The sequence below is a fragment of the Crinia signifera genome, chromosome 19, assembly GCF_055691185.1.
Source record: "Crinia signifera chromosome 19, ASM5569118v1, whole genome shotgun sequence".
NCBI classification, from domain to species: Eukaryota; Metazoa; Chordata; class Amphibia; order Anura; family Myobatrachidae; genus Crinia; species Crinia signifera.
This window is the reverse complement of record NC_139226.1, coordinates 70,472,324-70,500,036: the sequence shown is the minus strand read 5'-3', so window position 1 is coordinate 70,500,036 and position 27,713 is coordinate 70,472,324. Positions and strand designations below refer to the sequence as shown.

Below are 27,713 nucleotides of genomic sequence, written 5' to 3'. Positions count from 1 at the left end.
GGAATGGTCCATACACGAAATATCTTGGTTGGGTAGATTGGCAGCCTCTAAAATGATTCTTCTTCCCAAACTAATTTATCTATTCCGGGCAATACCCAGACGCCCCCCAAGACCCTTAATCTGCAAAATAAACTCTCTATTCTCAAAATACATATGGAAGGGGTCTAAGCCCAGATTGTCCAGGGCGATCACGGCCCTACCAAAGTGTATGGGGGGGACTGGGTTACCCCGACATTGATAAATACCATATGGCCTGCCTGCTTAGCCAGTCCAGAGACTGGTTTGAACCTAAGTTCCCGAAACCATGGGTAGTGCTGGAGCGCTCCCTCTCCCCGATAATCCCAATTACGGATATATTATGGCTCCCTTCTCGAGCTATTCCAGGTGGGCATGGGCTGGGTACAGCCATTAAGGCAACTCTAGAAGTATGGGGAAGGGCGACCGCAGACAACAAAGACGTTGCCCTGCCGAGTGCAGATTTATCACTTAAATCTATTTCTAGGCTTATTCCGAATCTAAATCTAGACTCATGGGTGGCGGCAGGTATTACCTCTCTTGGCCAGATGGTGCAGGGGGGAACCCTCCATCAATTTTCTTCATTACAGGAGAAATTTGGCCTATCTAAAAATTACTTTTACAAGTATCTCCAAATCCGACACTGGCTCTCTGCTACTCATAAAGACCCCGCTGTAGTTATTCCCATTCCTAAATTATTACTCTCCAAACTGTCACCCCAGGCGCATAAAGGAGGCATCTCTAGGTGGTACGACTACCTGATAACTAACTCTAAGCAGGGAAAACTACCTGCTCAGTCCAAATGGGAACTTGATCTGAATATCACCTTTAGCGAGGAGGTATGGGACTCTATTATATACTCAGGATTTAAGATGTCTAAATGTATACAACATGCTGAAATGTTTTATAAACTTTGCCATAGGACATATTTCACCCCTACAAGACTACACGCTATATGGCCGACTGTATCTAACTTATGCTGGAGAAACTGCGGTTCAGTGGGCTCTATATGTCACATTTTCTGGGACTGTCCAGTTATCCGCCCAATGTGGATGGAGATTTTCACCCTTGTTAGTGAGGTTCTTAGAATAACTGTCCCGCCTGACCCGGTATTAGCATTATTACACCATACTGATCAGTTGAAAAGCGGAGACCTGTACATTCTGAGACATATTTTAATATCAACTAAAGCAGCCATCGGCCAGTTTTGGAAAACCACAGAGATACCTTCAGTCGGCCAGGTTGCTAACAAGGTTCATAATCATTTCCTCTTTGAGACCGCGAATGTTAAATACTCCTCTGAGGCCTCATCGATACACTTTAAGTGGTTCAAATGGTGTGAGTTTAGGGAGTCCCATAACCTCTCTCTGTCTAATGAAAGTTCTTGGGGAACTTTGGCCCTTAATTCCCCCCCACACACACCTGACGTATAATGAGAAACCCTTTCTACCTACTCTCTGGATGAGCTCTGTGCTTGATCTCCACATATGGAATAATGATCTATAAGATTTCACATGTACCCCCCCCCCCCCCCTATGTGGTTGTCCTCCCTCTCCTCTCATTCTCTCTTTCCTTTGCTCTTTTTTAACTTTATATGTTTGTCTCCCTCTTGGTTTGTAATACCCCCAACACTTATTGTTTTATAATATAGGTCTCCATTCTCAGATTGGTAGTTGATAGTAGTACCACTTGTTCTGATGGAAGTGTACAATATGATACCTAAATATACGGTCTGTATTTGTATAATGTTCCTTCCTTGGAGATCTAATAAAAATTTATTATTAAAAAAAAAAATGTGGTGGAGGAGTGGAGCCACCCGGACAAAAAGGTGGCTGTGCCCTTTAAGAGTGTCTAAGATGTACCCCTTTGACCCCGAGCAGGTCAAAAGGTGGTATGAAGCCCCTAAAGTGGACGCAGCAGTTGCCCGTATATCAAGGAAAACTACACTCCCATTAGAGGATGCAAATATAGTTAGATTCGATGGAGAGAAAAATGGAAATGAATCTTAGAAAACAACATACAACCCTAGGGGCTTCAATGAAGGCTTCATCGGCTTGCGGTAACCACTAGGGTTTTAAGATCATGGTGCTAGGATTTGGAGTCCGATATGCTGGATGGCATCAAAAGAGCCGAGTTGATGAAAGTGGTACAAAATATGCAAGTGGCGGTTGAATTTCTGTGCGATGCGTCACTTGATATGGTACGGCTATCAGCGAGATCCAGTGCTACACCGCTGTTACAAGAAGGGCCTTATGGCTAAAGCCATTGGCCGTGGACAATCAATCCAAAACAAGTTAATTTCTCTACCTTTTCAAGGAAATTACCTGTTCGGGCAACAATTATTACTAAAGTATTAGGGGGGTAAATCGTTGTGGCTGCTCCAAAACAGGACCGCAAGAAGAGGTCTGTTTAGTAAGTCGCCTCGGCAGAATTTAAAGAGGCCAAAGCCTACAGGCCTGGTAGAGGTTTTCGTAGACCTTGGTTTGGAAATAGAACCAATTTTCGTGGCCAAAGGGGCAGAGAAGGCAGATTTGCCTTCCGTCAAAATCAACAATGACGCCAGAGAGGAAGTTGGCGGCAGGCTACTGCATTTTCAAGAAGCCTGGCGTCAATCAACAGAAGACAAATGGGTTTTAGAAGTAATAACCTCAGGTTACAAGATAGAATTTGTTACCATCCCAGGCAGTTGGATGGAAGTGTCACCAGTCCCAAGCAATTGGGAAGAACGGTCGGCTCTGTTTCAGCAGCCTGCAAACCATGATAGAACAAGGGGTAGTCAAGAAAGTCCCGCAGCAGTACCAAAATCAGGGCTGGTTCTTCGTAGTAAAAAAACCTTCGGGAGGGTTCAGAACTATTCTGGACTTAAGAAGGCTAAATACTTATGTCCACGTAAAGAAATTCAGGATGGAATCTATCAGATCCATATTACCGGACGTGGAAAAAGGGGCGTTCTTAACTACCATCGATTTAAAAGACGCCTATTTTACATGTCCCTATGGGCATCAAAAATTCCTCAGATTCCGTATAAGACAAATCACTTACCAGTTCACATCTCTGCCATTCGGCCTTTCAACCTCTCCAAGAACTTTTACAAAAATATTAGTTGTGTTGGTGGCCAATCTGGCCATACCTACGACCGACGACCTTCTTATCATGGCACAAACTGCCGAGATGGCGGCCAGACATACAAAGATAGTGCTGGAATATCTCAAGCAACACGGGTGGCTGATCAACTTTCAGAAAAGTCATTTAGAACCTGCACAAGAGGTAAAATACCTTGGAGTCATTCTGGACACAAAACACATGACACATGATATAAAACTAACAAAAGACAGGCGTCTGAAGTTGTTGGAGGAGGTAAAGAAGCTATTAAGAAGAAGGGCGGTGTATTCAGAAGAATGCATGCGAGTACTGGGTCTTATGTCAGCAGCGTTAGACACTGTTTCATGGGCCATATTCCACATGAGGACAATGCAAAATTGTTTTTTAAGTCAGTGGGACGGAGACGCAAAAAACCTAAAGCAGAGTATTTTCCTTTCAAGAGGGGCAATCTCAGACTTGCTTTGGTGGTCAAGCGTGCAGAGACTAAGCAAAGGAAGGTCATTCTTGGCCAAGCCTCAAATTACAATAACTACAGATGCTGGCGAAACAGGCTGGGGAGCAGTATGCGAAGAAAAATCAGCACAGGGGGAATGGAACCAGGCAATGAGTCATGCACACTCGAATGTGAGAGATGCGAGCGGTATTTATGGCATGTCAAGCATTCCAAAATTTAGTCTGGGACAAGGATTTGGTGATAAAATCGGACATACCAATCAGTTGTTATGTACATAAACAAACAAGGAGGTACAAGGAGCCAGAAGCTAATGGCAGATGTGGCACTGGTCATAAAATGGGCGGAACTTCATGTCAGGAGCTTGACGGCGGTGTTTATTGCAGGGAAAGAAAACTTCAGGGCAGACGCTCTGAGCAGGTACAGGATAGCACCAGGAGAGTGGGAGCTGTCGCCAGAAGTATTCGTACAATTAATACAAAAGTGGGGACTACCAGAAGTGGACCTAATGGCGACAGCAAGCAACGCAAAGGTACCGCTGTTCATTTCCAGACATTGGGAGCCGACAGCGTGGCAAACAGATGCGCTGACAGCAACTAGCATATGTGTTCCCTCCGTTTCCAGTTATTCACAGTCTTCTGACCAAGAATCAGAAAGAAACGGCCACGGTAATAGCAATATTACCGTCCTGGCCGAGGAGACCATGGTTCGCCAAATTAGTAAAGATGGCGATAGACGGACCATGGGCCCAATCACAAAGATCTGATTCGACAGGGTCGGTATTATCAGCCTCAGCCAAGCCGCTGGAACCTGGCGGCCTGGTTACTGAGACCAGGACACTGAAGAAAAAAGGCTTTTCTCAAAAGGTAGTAAGCACTCTACTAAAGGCGAGAAAGGTGTCAACATCGACTACTCATTACAGGATATGGAGTAAATACGTCTACTTTTGTAAAGCTAATGACAGAAATCCAAGACTAATACCGACCATTCTCGACTTCTTACAAATGGGACTGGAGAAAAATTTGGCGTCAAGTTCACTGAAGGTGCAGATCTCGGCTATTGGGGCAATGCTAGATATGAAGATTGCAGACAATATATACATACAGAGGTTTTTACAGGTGATTAGGAAGATCAGACCTGCATTTCATAATCCTTTGGCCCCATGGGATCTCAACATGGTTCTAAACGTACTGAGAGAGGCACCGTTTGAGCTAATAGAAGAAATATCGCTCAAGTATCTTACAATTAAAGTGTTTTTTCTTATAGCAATAACATCGGCAAGGAGGGTATCCGAGCTCCAAGCACTATGGATGGAAGAATCCTTCTTAAACTTTTTCGAAGACATGGCGGTACTTAGGACAAACCCAAATTTTTTGCCAAAAGTTGTTTCTAGCTTCCACCTGAATCAGGAGATAATTTTACCTTTGTTCTGTGCGAATCCCAAAAACTCTAAGGAAGAAAGGTTACACAACCTAGACGTGATTAGGGCTCTAAAGGTTTATATGCGAAGAGTGGAACCAATTAGGAAATCAAAAAGGTTATTTGTACTGACGGAAGGTAGGAATAGGGGGCTAGGAGCTACCAAAACAACTATATCCAGATGTATTAAGATGTGTATTAGCAAAGCTTACAAACTTAGAAAATTGGAGACTCCAGTAGGGCTTAAGGCCCATTCGACCAGAGCCCTGGCAACATCCTGGGCGGAAAAAGAGTCAGCATCAATAGAGGAAGTGTGCAGAGCAGCGTGTTCACCAGGCATTACAGGGTGGATGTTAGGGCATCCCGGCATGCAAGTCTAGGGAGGAAGATTCTAAGTGCAGTAGAAGGAATATATACCGGAAGAGTTATATATTCGGCATGGGAGATGGTGATGCAACCGTATCCTTATTCTTGATTTATGTTATGTACTATGGTGCCCCCCTAGTGAAGTGAACTGCTTGGGTATACCCAGAAGTATGCTGCCATGGGGAGGTAGAGGAAAGTACGGATTATTACCTGTTAATAGGCTTTCCTCTACTCCACCATGGCAGCCTTTTTCCCGACCCTATGTGTTGTATTGAAATTGTGTATGAAAGCTTTATAATTTAAGACACGGAGCCCTGGGGAGGAGGTCCTTATATAGGGGCAGTGTCTTTTTGTTCCTTTCCAGATATCTACCAAAGAGGGCGTAACCCAGAAGTATGCTGCCATGGTGGAGTAGAGGAAAGCCTATTAACAGGTAATAATCCATACTTTCTGCGGCTGGAATTATTCAGCGTCCGGCCCAGGTCAGATGCTGGGTGAATAAGGCCATGGGGGTATGGGCATTTCAGATCCTAACAGAGGTTCGTGAGGGTTCTGACCCTGCCTCCATTGTTCAGCTTGCTGAACAGATCCAAGAGGCATCCTTATATTTAATGGAAGCCTCTTTTGATGTCTGCATGGTTGCAGCCAGAATTTCGGCCTTATCCATCTCAGCTCGCAGGGCCCTCTGGTTACGCCAATGGCAGGCTGATGCAGAGTCCAAGCGAGCGGTGGAAGCCCTGGCGTTCAATGGGGATGTTCTTTTCGGGCTTGAGCTTGATAAATGGATATCCCAAGTAACTGGAGGTAAGTCTCACTTCCTTCCCTCAGCGGCTCCTCCGACAGCTCGCAGAACCCCACAAAGGCCTTCCTTTCGGTCCTTTCGCCCTACGGCCAGTTGCAGAGGCCATTCCAGAGGCGGGGCTCCGTCAAGAGGTTCTAGAGGACGCGGCAGAGGTGCCTCTGCAACCATCCAGGAACCCAAGTCCACAAAGCCAGCTGCATCGGTCGGGGCCCGACTGCTGTCGTTCTGTCACATCTGGCTGCAGTCTTGTCAGGACTCGTGGGTAAGGGATCTTGTAACCCAGGGTTACAAGATCCTTTTCCGGTTGTCTCCCCCAAACATGTTCTTCAAGACCGGTCTCGCGGGACAAGGCGCAGCTTCTGTTGTCAGCAATCATACATTTGGGAGAGAAAAAAGATAACTCTTTTTTTGGGGGCACTAACTTATGTTATTTTACTTTTGCTTTCATAACATATGAGAGATAATACAAAACCTCAAAGAGATGAGAATTAGATGGGGAAAAAAAAAAAGGGGGCTGTTTCAAGAGAAAATTAAGCAGTCAGGGAGAGAAAGAGAAAAGGGAAAGTAATAATTATTTATTTATCATGTATGTGGGATGTGTTGGGTATGTGGTGTCCACAAGACCAAGATGTTACAGGTCAGCACACGTTTTTTTAAAAATGGTGAATGTTTCAGCTTATCTTAGTCAAATTGTCCATTCATGGGGTTCCTTAGAATTCCCTGGACAGTTGATCTATTAGGCTGATTTTTTTGTTTTTTTTAATGCTCTGTGACTGTGCAATACTCCAATTGCTTACTGGGATATTGTCCCATTTAGCAAATAATTTTTTGTGAAAGTGGAAACATATAACATATTAAGTGATATTAAAATGGCGATGATGTTCCTATTCGGTGGTGACGGCCACTATGACAGGAAACCCATAACATTGACGCCCATGCGTATAATTATGCAGTGTGCAAATTAGTCTGAGATATCAATAATAAATGTTAGTCTGAGATGTCAATCATGAGAAAATTAGAAGTGCACCCCTTGGGGCCACTATAAGGAGGCAACAGAAGAAAGAAAACTGGGATCTGCTGTTGGGGTTCAGCTCTCGGATCACCCCTGATGGAATACCAGCGCAGGGGATCACTCTCTGGCTGGCCGCAATGAGAGTCCCTTAGCAAGAGTAATGGGATAATAGTGAGTTATGTCCCTTAATGGTTACTCAGACACTGGTTTTCTTACATTGCTCATACATAGAAATACAAGTGCTCTAATGCAAGATATCAGTATTTGTCTAAGATGTCAGTCTGAGATATAAGAAAATTAGAAGTGCACCCCTAGGGTCCCGAATAAAGGGGCCACTAATAGGGGGCAGGAAGAAAGGAAACTGGGATCTGCTGTTGAGGTTCAGCTCTTGGTTCACCCCTGATGGAATACCAGCGCAGGGGATCACTCTCTGGCTGGCCGCATTGAGAGTCCCTTAGCAAGAGTAGCTAAATAATGATAACAGCACTAATGAATATAGCAGGTACGATCAGCTCTGTAGATATTAAATCCTGATTATAAGCAGTTGTACTCTGTTTTGTACACCCCACACAGTACCTATACTATTTGCACAATTGCAGTGGTTATCCAAACCTGGAAAGGTACAGGCGGCTGTGAAGTCAGAACCTGCTAATAATGCTCTCTCACAATAAAGAATAAAAATAATAATAAAACAGAAAAGAAACCTTCAGACTTTAGACAATCACAATTGATTTTTTGATCCTTGTATCCCTTAATGATTACTCAGACACTTCCATTAAATTGCTCATACATATAGATACAGGTACTTGATACACACTATCCAATTTGGACTCATTCACTCTGTAATTTTATGGTCTGTATACCTTTTAATACCTCTCACTAGGTTCTTTAATAGTACTTTAGGCTGAAAATTCAGTCAGTCGTATAGAGAGTTTCTGACACTTAGTACACACCATCCAATTCTGACTTTATGCAATCTGTGAATGTTATAGGCAGTCTATATCGCTTTAAGAGTCCTGTATTGGCTTTTCATTGAATATGCACACTACAAACCACAATACTCACACTTCTATAATATGTAGGCAATATGCATAGGTTTTAGGTTTTGACCAAGGTTTTCATACCTGGTCAGACACCAACGTTTGTATATACAAATATTTTGGACATCATGTCCCAAACCACGGCATTTTACTTAGCTTCTGAGGTGAGCACTGGGAGTGCTTAAATAGCACCTGGGTCCTCTCTGTGGCCGTCCTTCCACCCTGCTGTACGCGCGTTTCGCCGTGTAGGCTTGTTCACCAGTGTATTGCTGTTCTAAAATATGTGCTTTTTATATCCATTGCATTAGGCGGCATTGCCGTCAGCTGTTCTAACTCTAAGTAGTAAGCCCGTCCATGCGGGTATTCCATTGGTGGATGCTTGTGGATAACCACTCCCCCGTCCATCCCTGTCCCCTCATTGGTTACTGGGGGTCAAGCCCCTCCACGTTAGCGTCGGGATGACGCGCTGCTCTCCCACACCAATGCGGAGAGTAATACTAGTGCCGCGATCGTCCTTCTGTGAGACTACAAGTCCCACAGTGCTTTGCTCCTGCGCCTCTCGTATCTCAGTTGGACAGATAATGTTGTTTTAACCGTTACTCTATTGTAATTGGTAAGCTACAAATAGCGGCCGGACTTTACGTCTATTTTAAGAGTGGAATCATGTCTTTTTACATGCACGGTGGATAGCTGTATTAGGCTGCATTTCTTACAATCTTCCGCTTTTACATTTATGCGTCCTCTGTTGTCATGGTGATGTCTGTCAGCATATCTCTGACTAATTGCAAATATGCTTGGCAGGGGTTGTATCAGGGAGCATTCTGCAGGTAAATAGCCATAGTGATTTTTCTACATTTTATGTAAGTAAAGTAAATTATATCTAAAGATAATATCGGAGGTCGTTTAACCACTATGATTTTAATTGGTGAGACAGGACTTGATTATGATATATGTTAGACATTATGTCAATCGAGATTAGTTACTCTATAAGTATTTGACCACATAAATTAATAAAGATATTCGTCTACTGTTATTCAGTAGGGCGGGGTACTATGGCTGGGAGAGGTTCATATGCTAATGTTTTGTGGATAAATTAGGGTCTGGCCGAGGAATGTTTCAATGGGTCACTTTGTCTACTCTTGGGGGTGCTATGGAAAAAGTGATAACTCTCATACCCAATATTGAAAAGTGGAGTTTTGTATTGTTTTTCATATAATAAGTGAAAGTTAAGGAACCCCATGAATGGACAATTTGACTAAGATAAGCTGAAACATTCACCATTTTTAAAAAAACGTGTGCTGACCTGTAACATCTTGGTCTTGTGGACACCACATACCCAACACATCCCACATACATGATAAATAAATAATTATTACTTTCCCTTTTCTCTTTCTCTCCCTGACTGCTTAATTTTCTCTTGAAACAGCCCCCTTTTTTTTTTCCCCATCTAATTCTCATCTCTTTGAGGTTTTGTATTATCTCTCATATGTTATGAAAGCAAAAGTAAAATAACATAAGTTAGTGCCCCCAAAAAAAGAGTTATCTTTTTTCTCTCCCAAATGTATGGTTATCCATAACTCTGGGGAGCACCACCAACTAGTATAAGTTTCTTTATATATATCTTTAATTGCATAAAAGTTGGTTCAAATTATGGTAGTGATCTAGGTCAGTGCAAGCCAAAACCCTTTGTTGTCAGCAATCACCAAGCTGCGGACAACAGGAGTTGTGATATCAGTACCCGAGGATCAGCGTACTCAGGGATACTACTCCAGTCTGTTCCTCGTACCGAAGTCGGACGGCTCGGTACGACCTATCCTAAGTCTAAAGGATTTGAATCCGTATTTACAAGCGGTTAAATTTAAGATGGAGTCCCTGCAGTCTGTGATACAGGTACTGGAGCAGGGGGAGTTCCTGGTATCTCTGTATATCAGGGACGCGTACCTGCACATCCCTATCTGGCCTCCTCACCAGGCCTTCCTCCGCTTCTCAATACAGGACCAACACTGGCAATTCCAGGCCCTGCCGTTCGGTCTCTCATCGGCCCCCAGGGTCTTCACCAAGGTGATGGCAGTGATGATGGAAGTCCTCAGGGCTCAAGGGGTGACCATCATCCCCTACTTGGACGATCTTCTGCTGAAGAATCGTTCAGGGGAGGCTCTATTGTCCAACATACGGCTCACCCAGGAGACTCATCACTCACGGGTGGATCCTGAACTTTGCAAAGTCTGTTACAGCCATCTCAACGCCTTCTTTTCTTGGGGATGATTCTGGATACCCAGCAGATGAAGGTTTTCCTGCTGGCCGATAAGGTTCAGTCCTTGCAGGTCCTGGTTCGGTCGGTTCTACGTAGTCAGCAATTATTGGTACACCTCTATACCAGACTCTTGGGAAATATGGTGTCCTCTTTTGAGGAGGTACAGTACAGCCGCTTCCACTTGCGTCAGTTCCAGTTGTCTCTCCTTCATCAGTGGTCAGGTTCTCACCTACACCTTCAGCAACAGGTGACCCTGTCCCCTCGAGCCTGTCTGTCTCTGCTGTGGTGGCTCAACTCTGAAAACCTGCTAAAAGGCAGGAGATTCAGAATATGGGAGTGGACTCTCCTCACCACAGACGCCAGCCTTCGGGGCTGGGGAGCGGTAACTCTGGATTCTTTGAAAGAAAATGGATAGAGATGAAATCTGTACCTTCAAGGAACCCAGACGTAGGCCCAGGTCTAAGCCGATGAAAAAGGGGGAGGGGGTCAGGTGTGAAACACCTGTTCGGGCGCCTCTACGTCGTGTTTTGCCTGGCAGCAACCAAAAGAGAGGGAGTGTCAGTCCCTATATAAAGGCACAAATAAGATATTGGTTGTGCTAAATTGATGACAGGGACAAGGGTATTTAAAATAAAAGGGTGTACATTTATTAATGAAAAACACACTTAAAAATGCTGTATAATAAAAGAAAAAAAAAATAATAATAATATATATATATATATATATATATATATATATATATATATATATATATATATATATATATATATATATATATATACACATACACACACAGAAGTACCAACACACTCGCCATTCCTAAGAATGGGGTGCAAACAGCACCCACTTCCCAGGATGGGGTGCATTGGCCTGTGACCACACACTCTAATAAATAAAAACACAGGGGGCCCAGCACTCACTACAACAAACTAACTCACCTTAACATTCAAATAATCAATAAATAATGGGGTTTTAGTTCATGAATTGATCAATGCATTTAAGCTTGCAGCCCATCGCCAAGGGACCCCATTTCACTGCAAGTCCTACACTAGCAACTGTTTTTCTTAGGAACCTGGCACCTGCTTACACATCATAGCTAAAATGAACATGTGTTTTTTTTCTGGGTTAATGCTCAACTGCCAAGTAACATGGCTTTTATAAGGTGAGACAATCCCAAACACAGCACCTGAATTAGTATTAAAGGGGCAGCTGTCACAGGTTTCAGGTAAATGAGCTTATCAAGGGTGCATGAGAAAGCTATGATCACAGTAACAGAGGTTAATTAAAAATCAACCCAAATATATAGATACAGAAGTACCAACACACTCGCCATTCCTAAGAATGGGGTGCAAACAGCACCCACTTCCCAGGATGGGGTGCATTGGCCTGTGACCACACACTCTAATAAATACAAACACAGGGGGCCCAGCACTCACTACAACAAACTAACTCACCTTAACATTCAAATAATCAATAAATAAATAATGGGGTTTTAGTTCATGAATTGATCAATGCATTTAAGCTTGCAGCCCATCGCCAAGGGACCCCATTGGCGATGGGCTGCAAGCTTAAATGCATTGATCAATTCATGAACTAAAACCCCATTATTTATTTATTGATTATTTGAATGTTAAGGTGAGTTAGTTTGTTGTAGTGAGTGCTGGGCCCCCTGTGTTTGTGTGTGTGTGTGTGTGTGTGTGTGTGTGTGTGTGTGTGTGTGTGTGTGTGTATGTATATATATTATAATATATATATATTATATTATATTTATATTATATTTATATTATATTTATATTATATTATATTTATATTATATTTATATTATATTTATATTATATTATATATAGATTTTTTCAAAGGGATCCGCACTCACATCACATCAAAGTGCAAAGGGGGGGTGCTCCATAAGATGGGAAGACATCATGGAATAAAGGAATAGAATGGGCACTCACCAAGGTCTAGGTAATCAAAGTATTATTTTATTTGCATCAAGTGGACATACCATCCGACGTAACGACACGTTTCGGTCTGAATAAGACCATCATCAGGAATAGTGCATCAAAGTACAGAACATCAGCAGAACAACAACCTGACATCCGTCCCTGGGGAAGGACACAGTGTCCTTCCCCAGGGACAGATGTCAGGTTGTTGTTCTGCTGATGTTCTGTACTTTGATGCACTATTCCTGATGATGGTCTTATTCAGACCGAAACGTGTCGTTACGTCGGATGGTATGTCCACTTGATGCAAATAAAATAATACTTTGATTACCTAGACCTTGGTGAGTGCCCATTCTATTCCTTTATATATTATATATATATATCTCCAAATCGACCGGCACTCCTTTAGAGATCTCCTAGACAATAAGCCCCGGTGCCTGGATAATTGATTATGCAGAAATCCAAAGGGAAGCAGCACTCAGGAGGCAGTTTCAAAAAGTATAAATCTGTATTGGAGCAACAAGCTTTCGGGGTGTGACCCCCTTCGTCAGGTACATACAGCAAATAACATACAGTGAACTTACCCCTGATATACCTCAGAGCAGGTCTGGCTCGCCCCCACACGCTGCCGCCGGCGCGAAGCGCTGAAACAGGAAATACGTCCTGTGGTATCCGGACAAGTCGTTGCTAAGCAACTAGGGAGTTTGCGTCTCACCTCAATGAGGAAGTCGGCGCCGCACGTTGATCAGTGGAGCGCACATGTAGCAAAGCCGGAAGTCATGTACGGGGAGGACAGGTTGCTGGGCAACCATAGATACAATCCTCGCTGCGCTGTGGCCAAGACGCTGTATGCACAGTTACAGCGATGAGGGGGAACCAGACCTGCAAAAAATAGAAACACCATGAGTGTTAGTTACAAAAAATGAGAATAAAGAAAAAGAAGAAGATGAAAGCACTGTGAAGAAATATATAAACAAAGCTTATATGAAAAAATATGACAAAATTATAATGACATAAATCACATGATGGCATTCCAATTGATCTTGTCATTAAGAGCAAATGGATGTGTCACATTAAGTTTCAGAATCCATTTGGATTCCAGTCTAAGGAGCTGTCTGGCGCGGTCGCCTCTCCTTAAAGACTCCGGGATGTGATCTATGATGAAGTATTTTAGAGAAGCAAGTGGGTGACGGAGGTTTTTAAAGTGGCGAGCCACAGGTTGATCAATGGCTCTGCCCTTGAGTGACAGATCTATAGCAGACCTGTGCTGTCCCATTCTAACCCTAAACTGGCAGGTGGTTTGGCCAACGTAATAGAGCCCACAAGGACACACAATGATGTACATGACAAAGGGTGTACGACATGAGACCACATGACGTATGGAAACTTTGCCTGTATGCGGATGTTTAAAATCCTTACAGGGTACCATAAATTTGTCACGCAGCTCAAGCAGCTATAACATCCTGCTGCTTTGAAGATGGTATTGGGTGCCCGAGGGATGCCCATGCCTGTGATTTCCATTTTAACCAGCCTGTCACGTAAGTTGGGGCCCCGTTTGAATGCTGCCATAGGGCGGGATGTGCGAAATCCTGGCAAATCTACATCAGATTTCACAATGGGCCATAAGGATTTAGTTGCATAACTCAAGACAGGACTGGCAGTAGAGAAGGTGGTAGTCCACGGGATCACATCAGTGAGTGGGCGTGTTTTAGGCTCAAGCAATTTTGAGCGCGGCATGGACATTACTTTATTTTTTTTGGGCAAGGAGGAGAGCTGGATCATAACCTCTGCCAAGGTATTTTTTAATAAGTAAATCCAGCCTATCTGATAACACAGAGTGATCACTGACAAGGCGGGCTACCCGTATCATCTGTGAAAGCGGGAGCCCACGTTTGAGGGCTGGAGGATGGTGGCTATTGGCCATAAGGAAAGTATTCCTTGCTACATCTTTTGAAAACACGTCAGTGATAATATGGTTATCATGAATGGACACTGCCACATTGAGGTGAGACGCAAACTCCCTAGTTGCTTAGCAACGACTTGTCCGGATACCACAGGACGTATTTCCTGTTTCAGCGCTTCGCGCCGGCGGCAGCGTGTGGGGGCGAGCCAGTATATCAGGGGTAAGTTCACTGTATGTTATTTGCTGTATGTACCTGACGAAGGGGGTCACACCCTGAAAGCTTGTTGCTCCAATACAGATTTATACTTTTTGAAACTGCCTCCTGAGTGCTGCTTCCCTTTGGATTTCTGCATAATCAATTATCCAGGCACCGGGGCTTATTGTCTAGGAGATCTCTAAAGGAGTGCCGGTCGATTTGGATTTCTATCATTTGTTTTCACCGATTTATCAGTGTCAACTATTGTTACAAGGCACCATCGATTGTTTTTGTTTTCATTGGACTTTGTATTTATTACCACCAATACAGTACCTTCTCCCCCAATTCCACCTGGGGAGCACTGTCTATCTTTTGTCACATGATGGATTCCATGGATGCTCCAGCCACACAGGATGCACCTGGTTGCCTCAACGTCTTCATTCCTGCGGGATCAACTTTTACATATACAGAGGCTGAGATCTCTGAAATCTTATTAGACACCGATGTTGATGCCGATGATGAAGACAACACCCCCAACATCGATGAATTACATCGTCACCTCTTTAAAGTGCATCGCAGGAGAATTGATTTTCTGCTGCACGGAACAACTTTATCCGATTATTACCGTGCCAGACACATCTCTCGGGGTTTCAGAGTCCATAAGTCCCCGACCATTGGACGCCAAAACCCAGAATTTGTTCGCAAATGGGTTGGCATATTAAATCGCTGTGCATTGGACTTAATAGTGCTTGTAGTCGAGGAGGCGGGCCATGAAACTTCAGGCCACTAAAGAAAAGATCAATGCCTTTTACTCCCAACATGCAGCTACTTTTGAAGATCCTGCTAACACAAGTTGGAAAGATAAATTGGATGACCAATGCAACGCTTACAAAAAAGAATTACTTAAATTCAAGCGCGAAAAGAAAAGCATTGTTGACACCGATTACGAGACCAATCGAGTCTATTCTTGGTTATCTGGAGATCCCGCCCCCAAACGATCTGATAATCGAGGCCGTCGCCACAGACCTTGGCATAACTGAGGGAAACGCCAAAACGATAAAACATCTGGATCCACTGCAATTAGCGACAGCGACTTCCAGTTTTCCGAATCGGATGAAGCTTCTGGGTCACAACAGGTCCCTTTAGCTCAGGGCCCGGCAGCTACCAAACCCGCCACAAAAGGCCGGCCACCCGCAGGGGCGGACAAAACAAAAGAAGTAAGACGCAATCCACCGCGCATTCCGGTCAACAAGAAACCCTGATTTATAATTTATCAAAACGGACCCTGACACCAACCGAAATCGGTGTTCTCAATAGGGGTTTGTCATTTGTGCCAACCAACTCATTCGATGATTTTAGTTGGAAATGTGATCAACACTGCTTTATGCGGAAATTACGGCTGAAGGAATTCTTTCAACACTCTACATCTTCTGCACCCCATGATCCTGTTACAGAATTTGCCAATACTTTATCTAGATCCACCTTCGACCCCCCCCTCATCCAACGCGTCATTGAAAACCTTTGGACGTTTGTTGGATCAGTCAGCAACTAGATTCATGGCTGCTCCAGGACGTGTACGCAAAAACCTCTCATTTGAGGAGTCTCGAGCTCTTAAACAATTGTCTGAATATGAGGACATTTTGATCCGCCCTGCGGACAAAGGGGGAGCTATAGTTATCTTGGACATAAGTGACTATAGAACTGAGGTATATCGGCAATTGGGGGACGCGGCAGTTTATGAAAAATTGCAGAATGATCCCACTGTTTGTTATCAACAAGAACTTTCCACTATCTTGACCACTGCTGTCAACAATGGGACACTCTCTACCAAAGTCTGCAAACAAATGTTTAAAGAATTTCCTTCAGTGCCTTTGTTGTACATTTTACCCAAATTACACAAAGATCCAGTCCACCCCCCTGGCCGCCCCATCATCGCAGCCAGGGATTCACTTTACCAACCTGTGGCTAGAATGTTGGATCACTTACTGCAGCCCCTATTTTTATGCAAAAAATCTTTCCTGAAAGACACCACTAGCTTTTGAAATCTCCTTGCTAGCATTGATGTTGTCCCTGATAACACCATTATGTGTTGTCTTGATGTTAATAGCCTGTATACCTCCATCCCACACGATGGGGGTCTCCAGGCTATGCAATCATTTTTGTTGGAGTTTCTGGATCCCAAATTGTTCCAGCATGACCTTTTCTTACAGCTGTTGGCCCTGACCATTGAGAGAAACGACTTCCTCTTTGATGGCCATTTTTTCCTGCAAAAGCGTGGCTGCGCCATGGGATCTGCTGTGGCGCCATCCTACGCCAACATTTTTATGTTTGGTCAAGAGGAGGAGGTGTTTCTCAACAGGCCTGAGGTCAATAAGAACTTGCTACTGTACACCCGTTACATCGATGATATTTTCATCATGTGGACGGGTGTGCAGGAGGAATTTGATGACTTGATGAAGTATGCCAACTCACTTGAGTCACCCATTCGCTACACATATGAATGTAGCACCACGTTGGCTCACTTTCTTGATGTGGCAGTGTCCATTCATGATAACCATATTATCACTGACGTGTTTTCAAAAGATGTAGCAAGGAATACTTTCCTTATGGCTAATAGCCACCATCCTCCGGCCCTCAAACGTGGGCTCCCGCTTTCACAGATGATACGGATAGCCCGCCTTGTCAGTGATCACTCTGTGTTATCAGATAGGCTGGATTTACTTATTGAAAAATACCTTGGCAGAGGTTATGATCCAGCTCTCCTCCTTGCCCAAAAAAATAAAGTAATGTCCATGCCGCGCTCAAAATTGCTTGAGCCTAAAACACGCCCACTCACTGATGTGATCCCGTGGACTACCACCTTCTCTACTGCCAGTCCTGTCTTGAGTTATGCAACTAAATCCTTATGGCCCATTGTGAAATCTGATGTAGATTTGCCAGGATTTCGCACATCCCACCCTATGGCAGCATTCAAACGGGGCCCCAACTTACGTGACAGGCTGGTTAAAACGGAAATCACGGGCATGGGCATCCCTCGGGCACCCAATACCATCTTCAAAGCAGCAGGATGTTATAGCTGCTTGAACTGCGTGACATGCAAATTTATGGTACCCTGTAAGGATTTTAAACATCCGCATACAGGCAAAGATTTTTCCATACGTCATGTGGTCTCATGTCGTACACCCTTTATCTTGTACATTATTGTGTGTCCTTGTGGGCTCTATTACGTTGGCCAAACCACCTGCCAGTTTAGGGTTAGAATGGGACAGCACAGGTCTGCTATAGATCTGTCACTCAAGGGCAGAGCCATTGATCACCCTGTGGCTCGCCACTTTAAAAACCTCCGTCACCCACTGGCTTCTCTAAAATACTTCATCATAGATCACATCCCGGAGTCTTTAAGGAGAGGCGACCGCGCCAGACAGCTCCTTAGACTGGAATCCAAATGGATTCTGAAACTTAATGTGACACATCCATTTGCTCTTAATGACAAGATCAATTGGAATGCCATCATGTGATTTATGTCATTATAATTTTGTCATATTTTTTCATATAAGCTTTGTTTATATATTTCTTCACAGTGCTTTCTTCTTCTTCTTCTTCTTCTTCTTTTTCTTTATCTTTATCTTTCTCATTTTTCATTTTTTGTAACTAACATTCATGGTGTTTCTATTTTTTGCAGGTCTGGTTCCCCCTCATCGCTGTAACTGTGCATACAGCGTCTTGGCCACAGCGCAGTGAGGATTGTATCTATGGTTGCCCAGCAACCTGTCCTCCCCGTACTTGACTTCCGGCTTTGCTACATGTGCGCTCCACTGATCAACGTGCGGCGCCGACTTCCTCATTGAGGTGAGACGCAAACTCCCTAGTTGCTTAGCAACGACTTGTCCGGATACCACAGGACGTATTCCCTGTTTCAGCGCTTCGGGGTAAGTTCACTGTATGTTATTTGCTGTATGTACCTGACGAAGGGGGTCACACCCCGAAAGCTTGTTGCTCCAATACAGATTTATACTTTTTGAAACTGCCTCCTGAGTGCTGCTTCCCTTTGGAGATATATATATATATATATATATATATATATATATATATATATATATATATATATATATATATATATATATATATATATATACATATATACATATATACATACATACATACATACAAAAATCCCCAAAATTACGCTATTAAAATACAATATTTGGTGGTCGCTGTTGACACTCTATCCCCTACTAGTTGGGATAGAAAAATCGAACTATACCAACAATAGTGTCCTCAGCGCCCTAACTTAGTAATGTCCATCAAATATTTCAATAAAAAAATTGACAAATCCAGTTGTAGTGGTTCTTTTTATGAGAAGCTTTTCTCTTTTTATTTTCAGTACATCTGACCAACACCCAACGCATTTCGTCTCATTAGAGACTTCATCAGGGGTTCATGATCTAAAACGTAACATACATTTTATAAGAAACATGACTTTTTTGGACATTACATTTACATAGAATAAAAAATGAAATTCATTATAAAAAGTACATATAAAGTACATAAAAGATACATACATAGTACATGAAGGTACATAGAATAGGAGAGGGGAGAGACTAGGATGGAGGACTAATTATTTTACATATGTATAGATTAGAGAGGAATATTCTGTTTTAGAGGTACATACCTTAAAATACACAAGATTTATTTAACCCTTCTGGGTCAAAAGGCAAGGATAACACGATTTGATTAGAGAACCGAAATTAGGGTCCAATTGCGACACCTCAGGAGACGATTGGTGTAGTAGAAGCCTAATGATATTGTAAACATGGGGTATTTATTTTATATACACCACATAATAATTTTCTATTCTTTAATTATTTTATTATATTTCCTTTTAACCTTTCAATTTAATTTGTGGTACATACCTTCTTATAATCTTAAGATGTTTATATATTCAGATGTCTTTGACAATATTTACATATCTAAAAGCTTGAGTGGAGAACCTAATAAGGAAAACATATATGTATAAATATGTACCATCATTTGATGCCCTTGTTTGGGCATAAGAAGTTTTAATAATAATGGCTACATGAGTACAAAAAAGCATACCTATTAGGGCAAATTCACCTCTTGTTCCAATGTGTCCAAGAAAACAGGATTTTTTTCTTTTCTATTAAACCAACAATTTAACAAAATTTCAGTATAATAACCAAAGCCATCTTTTACAAATTAGAGGACAAAAAAAGGTTTCCATCAAAATCTACATGGAAGTTCAATACTATCACTGCTAATAATAAAGCCTTACCCTGTGTCTGTGGATGATGTGTGCTCATTGGGATCCAGACTGCAAGTGATTAGAAAGTGAACCAGGCCTCCCTATATATAGGGGCCTGTCTGTGATGTCACTTCCTTTAAAAAAAAAATTCATTTTTTATATAATAATTCAAATATGTGCTGATATAATCTACTATATACTATGAAATAATGACTTACTTAGTTTTAAGAAAAATACACATTGGACACATTGGCCATCAAAAATTGTCTGGCAGGCAAAGATATTGACCAACCAGTGTCCAGCCACTTTAAAGCCCATCATCATATGTTGGACAATTTCAGACATCAAATCATTGAACATGTACCTGTGCCTCCTCGGGGTGGCGACAGATTAAAAAAGTTGCTGCAAAGGGAGACTCACTGGATCCATGTGTTGGATACAGTGGCCCCCCGAGGCCTGAACGAGAAGACTTCTTTAAATGTATTTTTGTAAAAACTTATAGTGTTTTTTCAAATTGAAATTCAACCTCTGCCTTTTGCTGCCCTGACTCCTTGAGCACATAGTAACCAACATATCTCGCTATGAGCAATAGAGATTCAAACACGATATAATACTCTATAGGCAGATTTGCATGAAGTAAAAATATTCTTTTGGGATCCACAGCGGGGTCCAGTATAATTATGATCATTCATATGTCATTTTATTGTCATGATAAGCATTCATGTTATATAATCAGTCCTCGTTATGATTGGTTCATAATTTGTTTGTTTCTGTGTAGCTTAAGTGACTACATGCTGTTATGTCGACTGTAAGCATTTGACATAAAAGCCCACTTACGTGACCATTATTCCATTTGATTATCATTTATGTATTTAATCTCCCCCCTTTGTAAGTAGTGTTACCTGTGTTTATTATCCCCTTTTTACTATTTTAGCACCATGCACTTTAACATATATCTCACTGTGTTGCCGTCATTAAGACTAGCACAATGTGCCTCTCTCTGTGAGTATTGATGCGCCTTCCTAAATTGTCCATTCACAGCCTCCGTCTGAGCGCCGGGTCAGACGCCAGCCGGGTTGCCGTGACTACTGACTGACGTCACGCATCACGTGCACACGCCGCCGGAGACCCGTCCCGCCGCCCAGCAGCTCATTCACAGCGTCACGTAAGTGTGTTTTTCATGATTCTGGTTACCCTGCACATCACTGTTTGGATTGTTGTCACGTCAGTTGTCCCGAAGAAGGGGCTTTATGCTCCGAAACTGGTCGACACCTTTTTTGCTGACCTGTTGCTCACCTTGATGATTTGAATATATTTCAACACCTGTTTTGAGAGTCCCGCCTCCTGTCTTCATTTAGTTCTAAAAAACTACTTGGATATTCGCTTATATACTAACTTTGTGGAAGGCACCTCTGCTGCTGCACCCCCATTGTTCCAAGTGCCAGTCTTATGTTCACTATATATATATATCTATATCTCTATATCTCTCTCTCTCTATCTATATATATATATATATATATATATATATATATATATATATATATATATATATATATATATTTATATGCACAGGACCGGCACACTGTTTCCAGGTAGATAATTACCGGGGTGCAACCGCCAGGAGGAAGGTATGTAGTTTGGAAGTAGCGGCACTCACTCGGATTCCATAAACAAATTCACAACCAGTCAGGTATATGTGTCAGATATCTGACACACATACCTGACTGGCTGTGAATTTGTTTATGGAATCCGAGTGAGTGCCGCTACTTCCAAACTATATATATATATATATATCTCACACACACACACACACACACACACACACAAACTCTGAGGATCCCCTGTTAGGCGGGACCCAGGTGGATTTAGAGATGAAAAGAAAATAAGAATTCAGAGTGCGCTACCAGAAATTACACAGTTTTTTAAAAAACAATATGATTTAATATAAAAGCCTTATAGGCAATACATAAAAATACAGAAATTCAGCTTTTGGATTCCAGTGACCACACATCCGGTTGCCCAGACACATATGGGACCATTTTGTTGCAAAGGAATTGCTTTGAGGCTTTATTCTGTTTGGGGTGGTTATTAACCCCCGCATATCAGGCCCCTAAAAGAACTGGCCGTTGCTCCGTCCCTAAATCACGGGTACAAACAAACTTCTATGTTGTTTCTTTTTCGGTACTATATTGTTGACACAATTCGACCAGTGTATATGACACAATTCGACCAGTGTATATGACAATTGAAGTTGTACAAAGTGCCATTTGGTTGTCAAAAATGAAGTCATTTCTGATGAAGTCATTTCCATGACGAAACACGTTGGGCCTGCTTCACCAAGGGAATAACAGAAACTTGCTGCAATAAAAAAGCTGTTGTATTTCTGTATTTTTATGTATTGCCTATAAGGCTTTTATATTAAATCATATTGTTTTTTAAAAAACTGTGTAATTTCTGGTAGCGCACTCTGAACTCTTATTTTCTTTTCATATATATATATATATATATATATAAAAAAAAAAATTTCAACATGGGTACCGTGATTGTTTTAGAAATGTGTGCTTAGAACTAATAGCCAATAAGTTTGTGTAACCTGTGTACTATTAATTAATAATATTTTTTTAAACAAAAGATTGTCATATATTTCCCGTGTACATTGGTATATATCATATACTTTTTTATTGTATTTTTATAGCATTTTTTTATTGTTTGTGTACTAAAATGTATGTTTATATTTTATGTGATCATGCTTAAAAGAAGCTGTGAGGCAAAGGTCCTGAGAATGTTGCTAATTAAGTAAATAGCATTTTCCGACACCTGCGAGAGCAGGCGGAGGATAAAAGAGGTAACTGACTGTCGCTAGGCCAGTCTTCTGATGAAGTCTATGACGAAACGCGTTGGGATGTGGCCTAGCGACGTTAGTAGAATGAAGGAGTCCCTGGTGTAAGCAGCGCCAGGTATTGAAAGGTGCCAGGCACCGACCTATGCTGATTTTGTCTGCGGTACTCTATACCGCCTGTCTGTGTGTGTCAACTTGTGTACATGTTATCAGGCCAAAATCTCCAGGTTATGTAAACTTTTGATCAGGTTCATTTGGTAAGTTTATGTTGTCATTATGATTAAAAAGAGTAAACACAGTTGTTTGACAATAAATGGCTTCACCCAACCACTAACCATGAGTGAAAAAAGTTTTGTGAGTTAGCATTCGTATTCTCTGACAAATGGGCAGAAAATCACAAATTCTTCTAGGGTATGTAAACTTATGAGCACACCTGTAGGTATGGTAATCAAATACAGTGTATGCATGTGTATATATAGGTATTTAGCGTGAGAACATACTGTAATTATTATTATATACATAGACAAAATAAATGGTATTGTTAAATGAGGCAGTCGGTTGCTTTGTGCTTCAATGCTACCAAAAAGTATCAATCCACAAAATGAAAATATATGGAAAATTAGATAGTGTACTGGTTTAGAAATCTACCCACTCTGTCTAATTTTGTTAATCTACCTACATAATATACACATTTTGAGTCATTTTAAGCTGCGGAGCTTTATTTACATGTATTTTCTTTTCCTTAATACACAGGTGTATCTGGAATGCATTTACTCTAGCGGCAACCTTTTGTCCTCCCTTCTGCAAATGGGAAATGCTAACTGATCCATTTATTTATACCTTTGATTTAAACTGGCAACTGGCCATGGCCCAATCAAAATCTAGTCGATATCATTATGCCCTCACTGCTATCGGAGTGGGTCTCTTGGTGCTTGGTGTGGTGATGGCAGTATGGAACCTTGTCCCTGGATTTGACAAACCTGGGCCATCCCATGGAAACAGCAGCAATTCAGAGAATCCAGGGGAGATTAACCTGAAAAGTAAGACTTTTTCTGTGTCCTACGTCCTGGTAGGATCAGGCATCTCGCTGCTCCTACTGGCCATCTGCTTGAGCATACGCAACAAGCGCAAGCAGCGTCCAGATATGGAAGAGTCGCGTGTTATCCAGCAGGAAGCTGTTCCACCGGCTGACAGGTATATGGCCACCTATAACAAAGATGGGTACTTATTTAATATCTGGGCTCCCGTTTTTCTTATGAGACCGTGTCCACTCGCCACGCTTCGGGCACGGTGGCTCGCTACGCTCGCCACACTATATAAAATCAACTCCATGCGTAGTTGGATAGTAGGGGTATGAAAAAATGGGGTGCATTTAACATGGGAGACCAGATAATACATAAGTACCCAAAGATGTTACCATTTTGATTTGTTGTTCTCTGCTATGTTCCATAACTTAATAAACATTAGATAGTTTATTGTGGACTCAAACTGTGTTTATTAGCATAGTGTACCTTTTGTGTGGTTATGCGCACCTTCATACCTTCAAGAGCGTATACAACTCTATATACTATTGAATTGTGGTCTAATGCACAAAACAGGTTTGATCAGCAAAGGGAAGATATAATCGCAAATATAGATAAGTACAGTATGGCTATTTACATTAAAGAGATGCTTATAGCAATCTAGTTACACCAAGGAGATACTTATACTAACAGCCTATAATACAGCAGATGGATATAACATAGATGAGATATATACGACCACCAAATATACGTACGTAAGCAAGCATATCCCAAATTCAGGGATATCCGTCTTCAGAAATCATGTAGGTGTGTAACCCGATACCTCTGTTGCATGATATTTATTTACTGTATACAATCGCACACAATGAAATCTCCTTTCATTGGTCTAAGACACACACCCTCCAAAGCCATCAATGGTCCATAGGCTGGCTTTGTTCAGTATATAGTTTCAGGGTCCCGCCTTGCAACTCATCTTTCCTCTACCTCCCCCATGGCAGCCATTACTATGGGTTTCTCCCTTCTGGGTAGTGCTTCGGAAAAGAAAAGACACCAGCCCCTATAAGAAGGCTCCACCTCCAGGATACAGTGTCTTTTTTTTCTTTTCCGGGTAGTTGGAAGGGCTTACCCTGTGAAGAGCTGCCAGGAAGACTTCTGCTCCGGTATTTTGAGACCTGGTTGCAGTTGGGGGTGGCCGACCCCAGGACTATTGTCTGAGTGCAGCATGCGGTCCCCTGTAGGGGCAAGCTGAGTCGGCGGCATCCACAGGGGTGATCACAGATAGCGTTGCTGCGACACTTCCTGGCCTGTGTTACTCTTTCAGAGAAAAGGTGGATGTCAGGCGGTGTGCGGCGCAGTGTGGTGACGTCGGCAGAGAGACGTCCTCTGCATATCAAGTAGCCGGACCGCGAGGATGCTGAAGTGCTGCTGAAGCGGACGCGGGAGACAGAGACGCGAGGACAGGGGAGAGATACCTAAATTGAGTCCACTACATCACCAATGTCTAGCGGGCATCATGCGGAGTTCTAATGTGAACATCATTTGTATGCAGGGCTGGGCAGCCTTTTATGTTTTTTTGTGTCAGATAGCTGCCGTTTTCAGTATACTGTTTGGAGCTGACTGTGTATTAAAAGAGTGTTGATTTCCGTGCTGGAGGCCGATTAAGGTAAATAGTTAAAGTTTTTTTACCTGGAGTAGGCTTTATGAAATTACATAACTTGGAGGTCAATCAGCGGCAGCCTGTTCATGAGTGTATCTTGAACCTTTTATAGTGCGCACCGCCTGAAAATATGGAAGATGAAAACCGGCAAGCGGCTAAAAAGTCAGCGTAAGCCTTAAATGTTTTTTGCAAGCGGTGGTGGTCATTTTTTATTTTTTGGTGTGGCACCACTCTACAATATGGTTACTAAGAGGTATGTTTTGTTGGTAGGTCTGAAACCAGCAAAGAGAAGGATGCTAAGGCCAAACATAAGAGGTCATATGGCTATGTGCAAATCATGTGATAAAGTTTTACCAGAGAAGCATGTGGGCAGCCTGTGTGAGGCATGTAAGACCCCGCAGCAATTACCAATGGTTCAGATGGCCAGTTTGGTAGATATGTTGAAGAAAAATCTCTGTCTGATACATTCGTCACCAAGGATGATCTTTCTTAATTGAGGTCTTAAAGAAAACATGTTGTTTTAAGTGACGATTCAGAGGATTCGGTTGAGGAAGCAGGCAGTGTGCATTTGCTGGATCAGAATCCTGATGTTGATGATGAGGATCAGTTGCTGGACAAGTCAGACTCTGACTTTAATCCTGACGTGATTAATAACCTGTTAAGCCTTATCCATAAGTAACTTAACATAGAAGATCCAGCAGAAGACCTGAACTTGCAGGAAATGCTCTTTAAAGATAAAAAAAGAAAGAGTTAAACTTTTCCATGATCACAGACTTTATTTCCGAAGAATGGAAACACCCAGATAAGAGAATAGCGATCCCAAACAGGATTGGCAAGATGTATCCTTTTGAGAAGGAACAGGTGTTTATCGTGGGATGAGGCCCCTCGAGTAGATGCGGCCATTTCTAGATTATCTAGAAAAACCACACTGCCATTAGAGGACGCAAACATATTCAAGTATCCGATGGAAAGGAGAATTGAATTGGGTCTTAAAAGACAACACATGATGGCAGGTGCATCGTTAAAGCTGGCGGCGGCAATGGCAGTGACATCTATGGTCCTCAGGGGATGGTGTCAACAGCTTTAAGGGGATGTCTTAGATGGAATAAGGAGATCGGAATTGGTCAAAATGAGTCAGGACATTCAGTTAGCAGTCCAGTTTTTATGTGAGGCATCTATGGATTCTGTGCGTCTAGCCGCAAGATCAGGGGCTACTACAGCAGCTATCAGGAGAGCTTTGTGGTTAAAACCTTGGGCCGCAGATGTCCAGTCTAAGAACAAATTGCTATCTCTTCCATTTCAGTGAGATTATTTGGATGACCTGATAACAAAAATTTCAGGCGGAAAGTCAGTTTGGTTGCCTTAGGACAAATCTACTAAAAATAATATACTGACCAAGTTTAATAGATACCAGCCAGGCTAGAACCTACAGGCCGGGTAGGGCCTATAGAAGGGGATTTTGGATGTCCAGGGCAAATTTTCGTGCCCAAAGAGGCAGAAGGAAAATTCCCCTTAAAAAAAACAGCAATGACGCCAACTCGCAAATGGTAGGGGCCAGGGTGCTGCAATTTTTACCAGGTCTGGCAAGGATCCACCATGGACAGGTGGGTCTTAGAGATTATTCTGTCAGGTTACAAGATAGACTTCAGAAGACGTCCAGGGAATCTACTATTCCCAGGGACAAAGAGGAAAGGAAGGCTTTACTATTAAGTCTAGAATAAATTGTGGCTCAGGCTGTAGTCACCATAGTTCCAAAAGGTCAGGAACATCAGGGATGGTATTCCCGTTTTTTTTGTTGTGAAAAAAGCATCCGGAGGCTTTTGTACCATTTTGGATCTCAGACGTCTCAACAAGATGGTACGGATCAGACCATTTAAGATGGAATCGATCAAAGCTATAATTCCAGATATACTGTAGGTCAAGGAGACTTTGACATCCATCGACCTCAAGGACGCGTATTTACACTTTCCAATATTTGAAGGTCATCAGAAATTTCTCAGTTTCCGGATATTAGGAAAAAGCTATCAGTTACAGCACTACCGTTCGGGTTAGCAACGTCGCCACGAACATTCTCGAAGGTTCTGGTGGTTCTCGTGGCAAAGTTAAGACAAGAAGGCATAAAACTATGGTCTGTCTTGGACGATATCCTGATTGTAGCAAAGGACATAGTCATGCGACACAGACTAATCTGGTGTCTGAAACAACACGGATGGCTGATAAATTGAAAAAAGTCAGTTAGTGCCAACCCAGAAAATTCAATATCTGGGAGTAATAATAGACTCGCAACTGATGAATGTGGCATTGACTCCAATCAGGAGAACAAAATTGATTCAGCAGACCAACATGATGATGAAGTCAGTGGTACTGTCTCAAGATTGTGTGAAAATACTGGGACTCATGGTGGCTGCCTTAGAAACAGTACAGTGGGCCAG

The 27,713-nt window shown here is 42.4% G+C and overlaps 1 protein-coding gene across 5 annotated transcripts in view; it reads left to right on the top strand.

Annotated features, from left to right (window-relative positions):
- The window catches only part of TMEM51 (transmembrane protein 51), a 165,335-nt gene that overhangs the window by 88,542 nt on the left and 49,080 nt on the right, over positions 1-27,713 (top strand). For 2 of the 5 annotated variants that reach the window (XM_083162757.1, XM_083162756.1), the window contains exons 2-4: positions 18,183-18,429; positions 20,805-20,928; positions 23,356-23,796. In XM_083162757.1, coding sequence (XP_083018883.1) covers positions 23,417-23,796 — 380 coding nt within the window. In that variant the 5' untranslated portion in view covers positions 18,183-18,429; positions 20,805-20,928; positions 23,356-23,416. The remainder of the gene's footprint in view (positions 1-18,182; positions 18,430-20,804; positions 20,929-23,355; positions 23,797-27,713) is intronic. The other 3 variants (XM_083162758.1, XM_083162759.1, XM_083162760.1) reach the window with 3 other exon arrangements.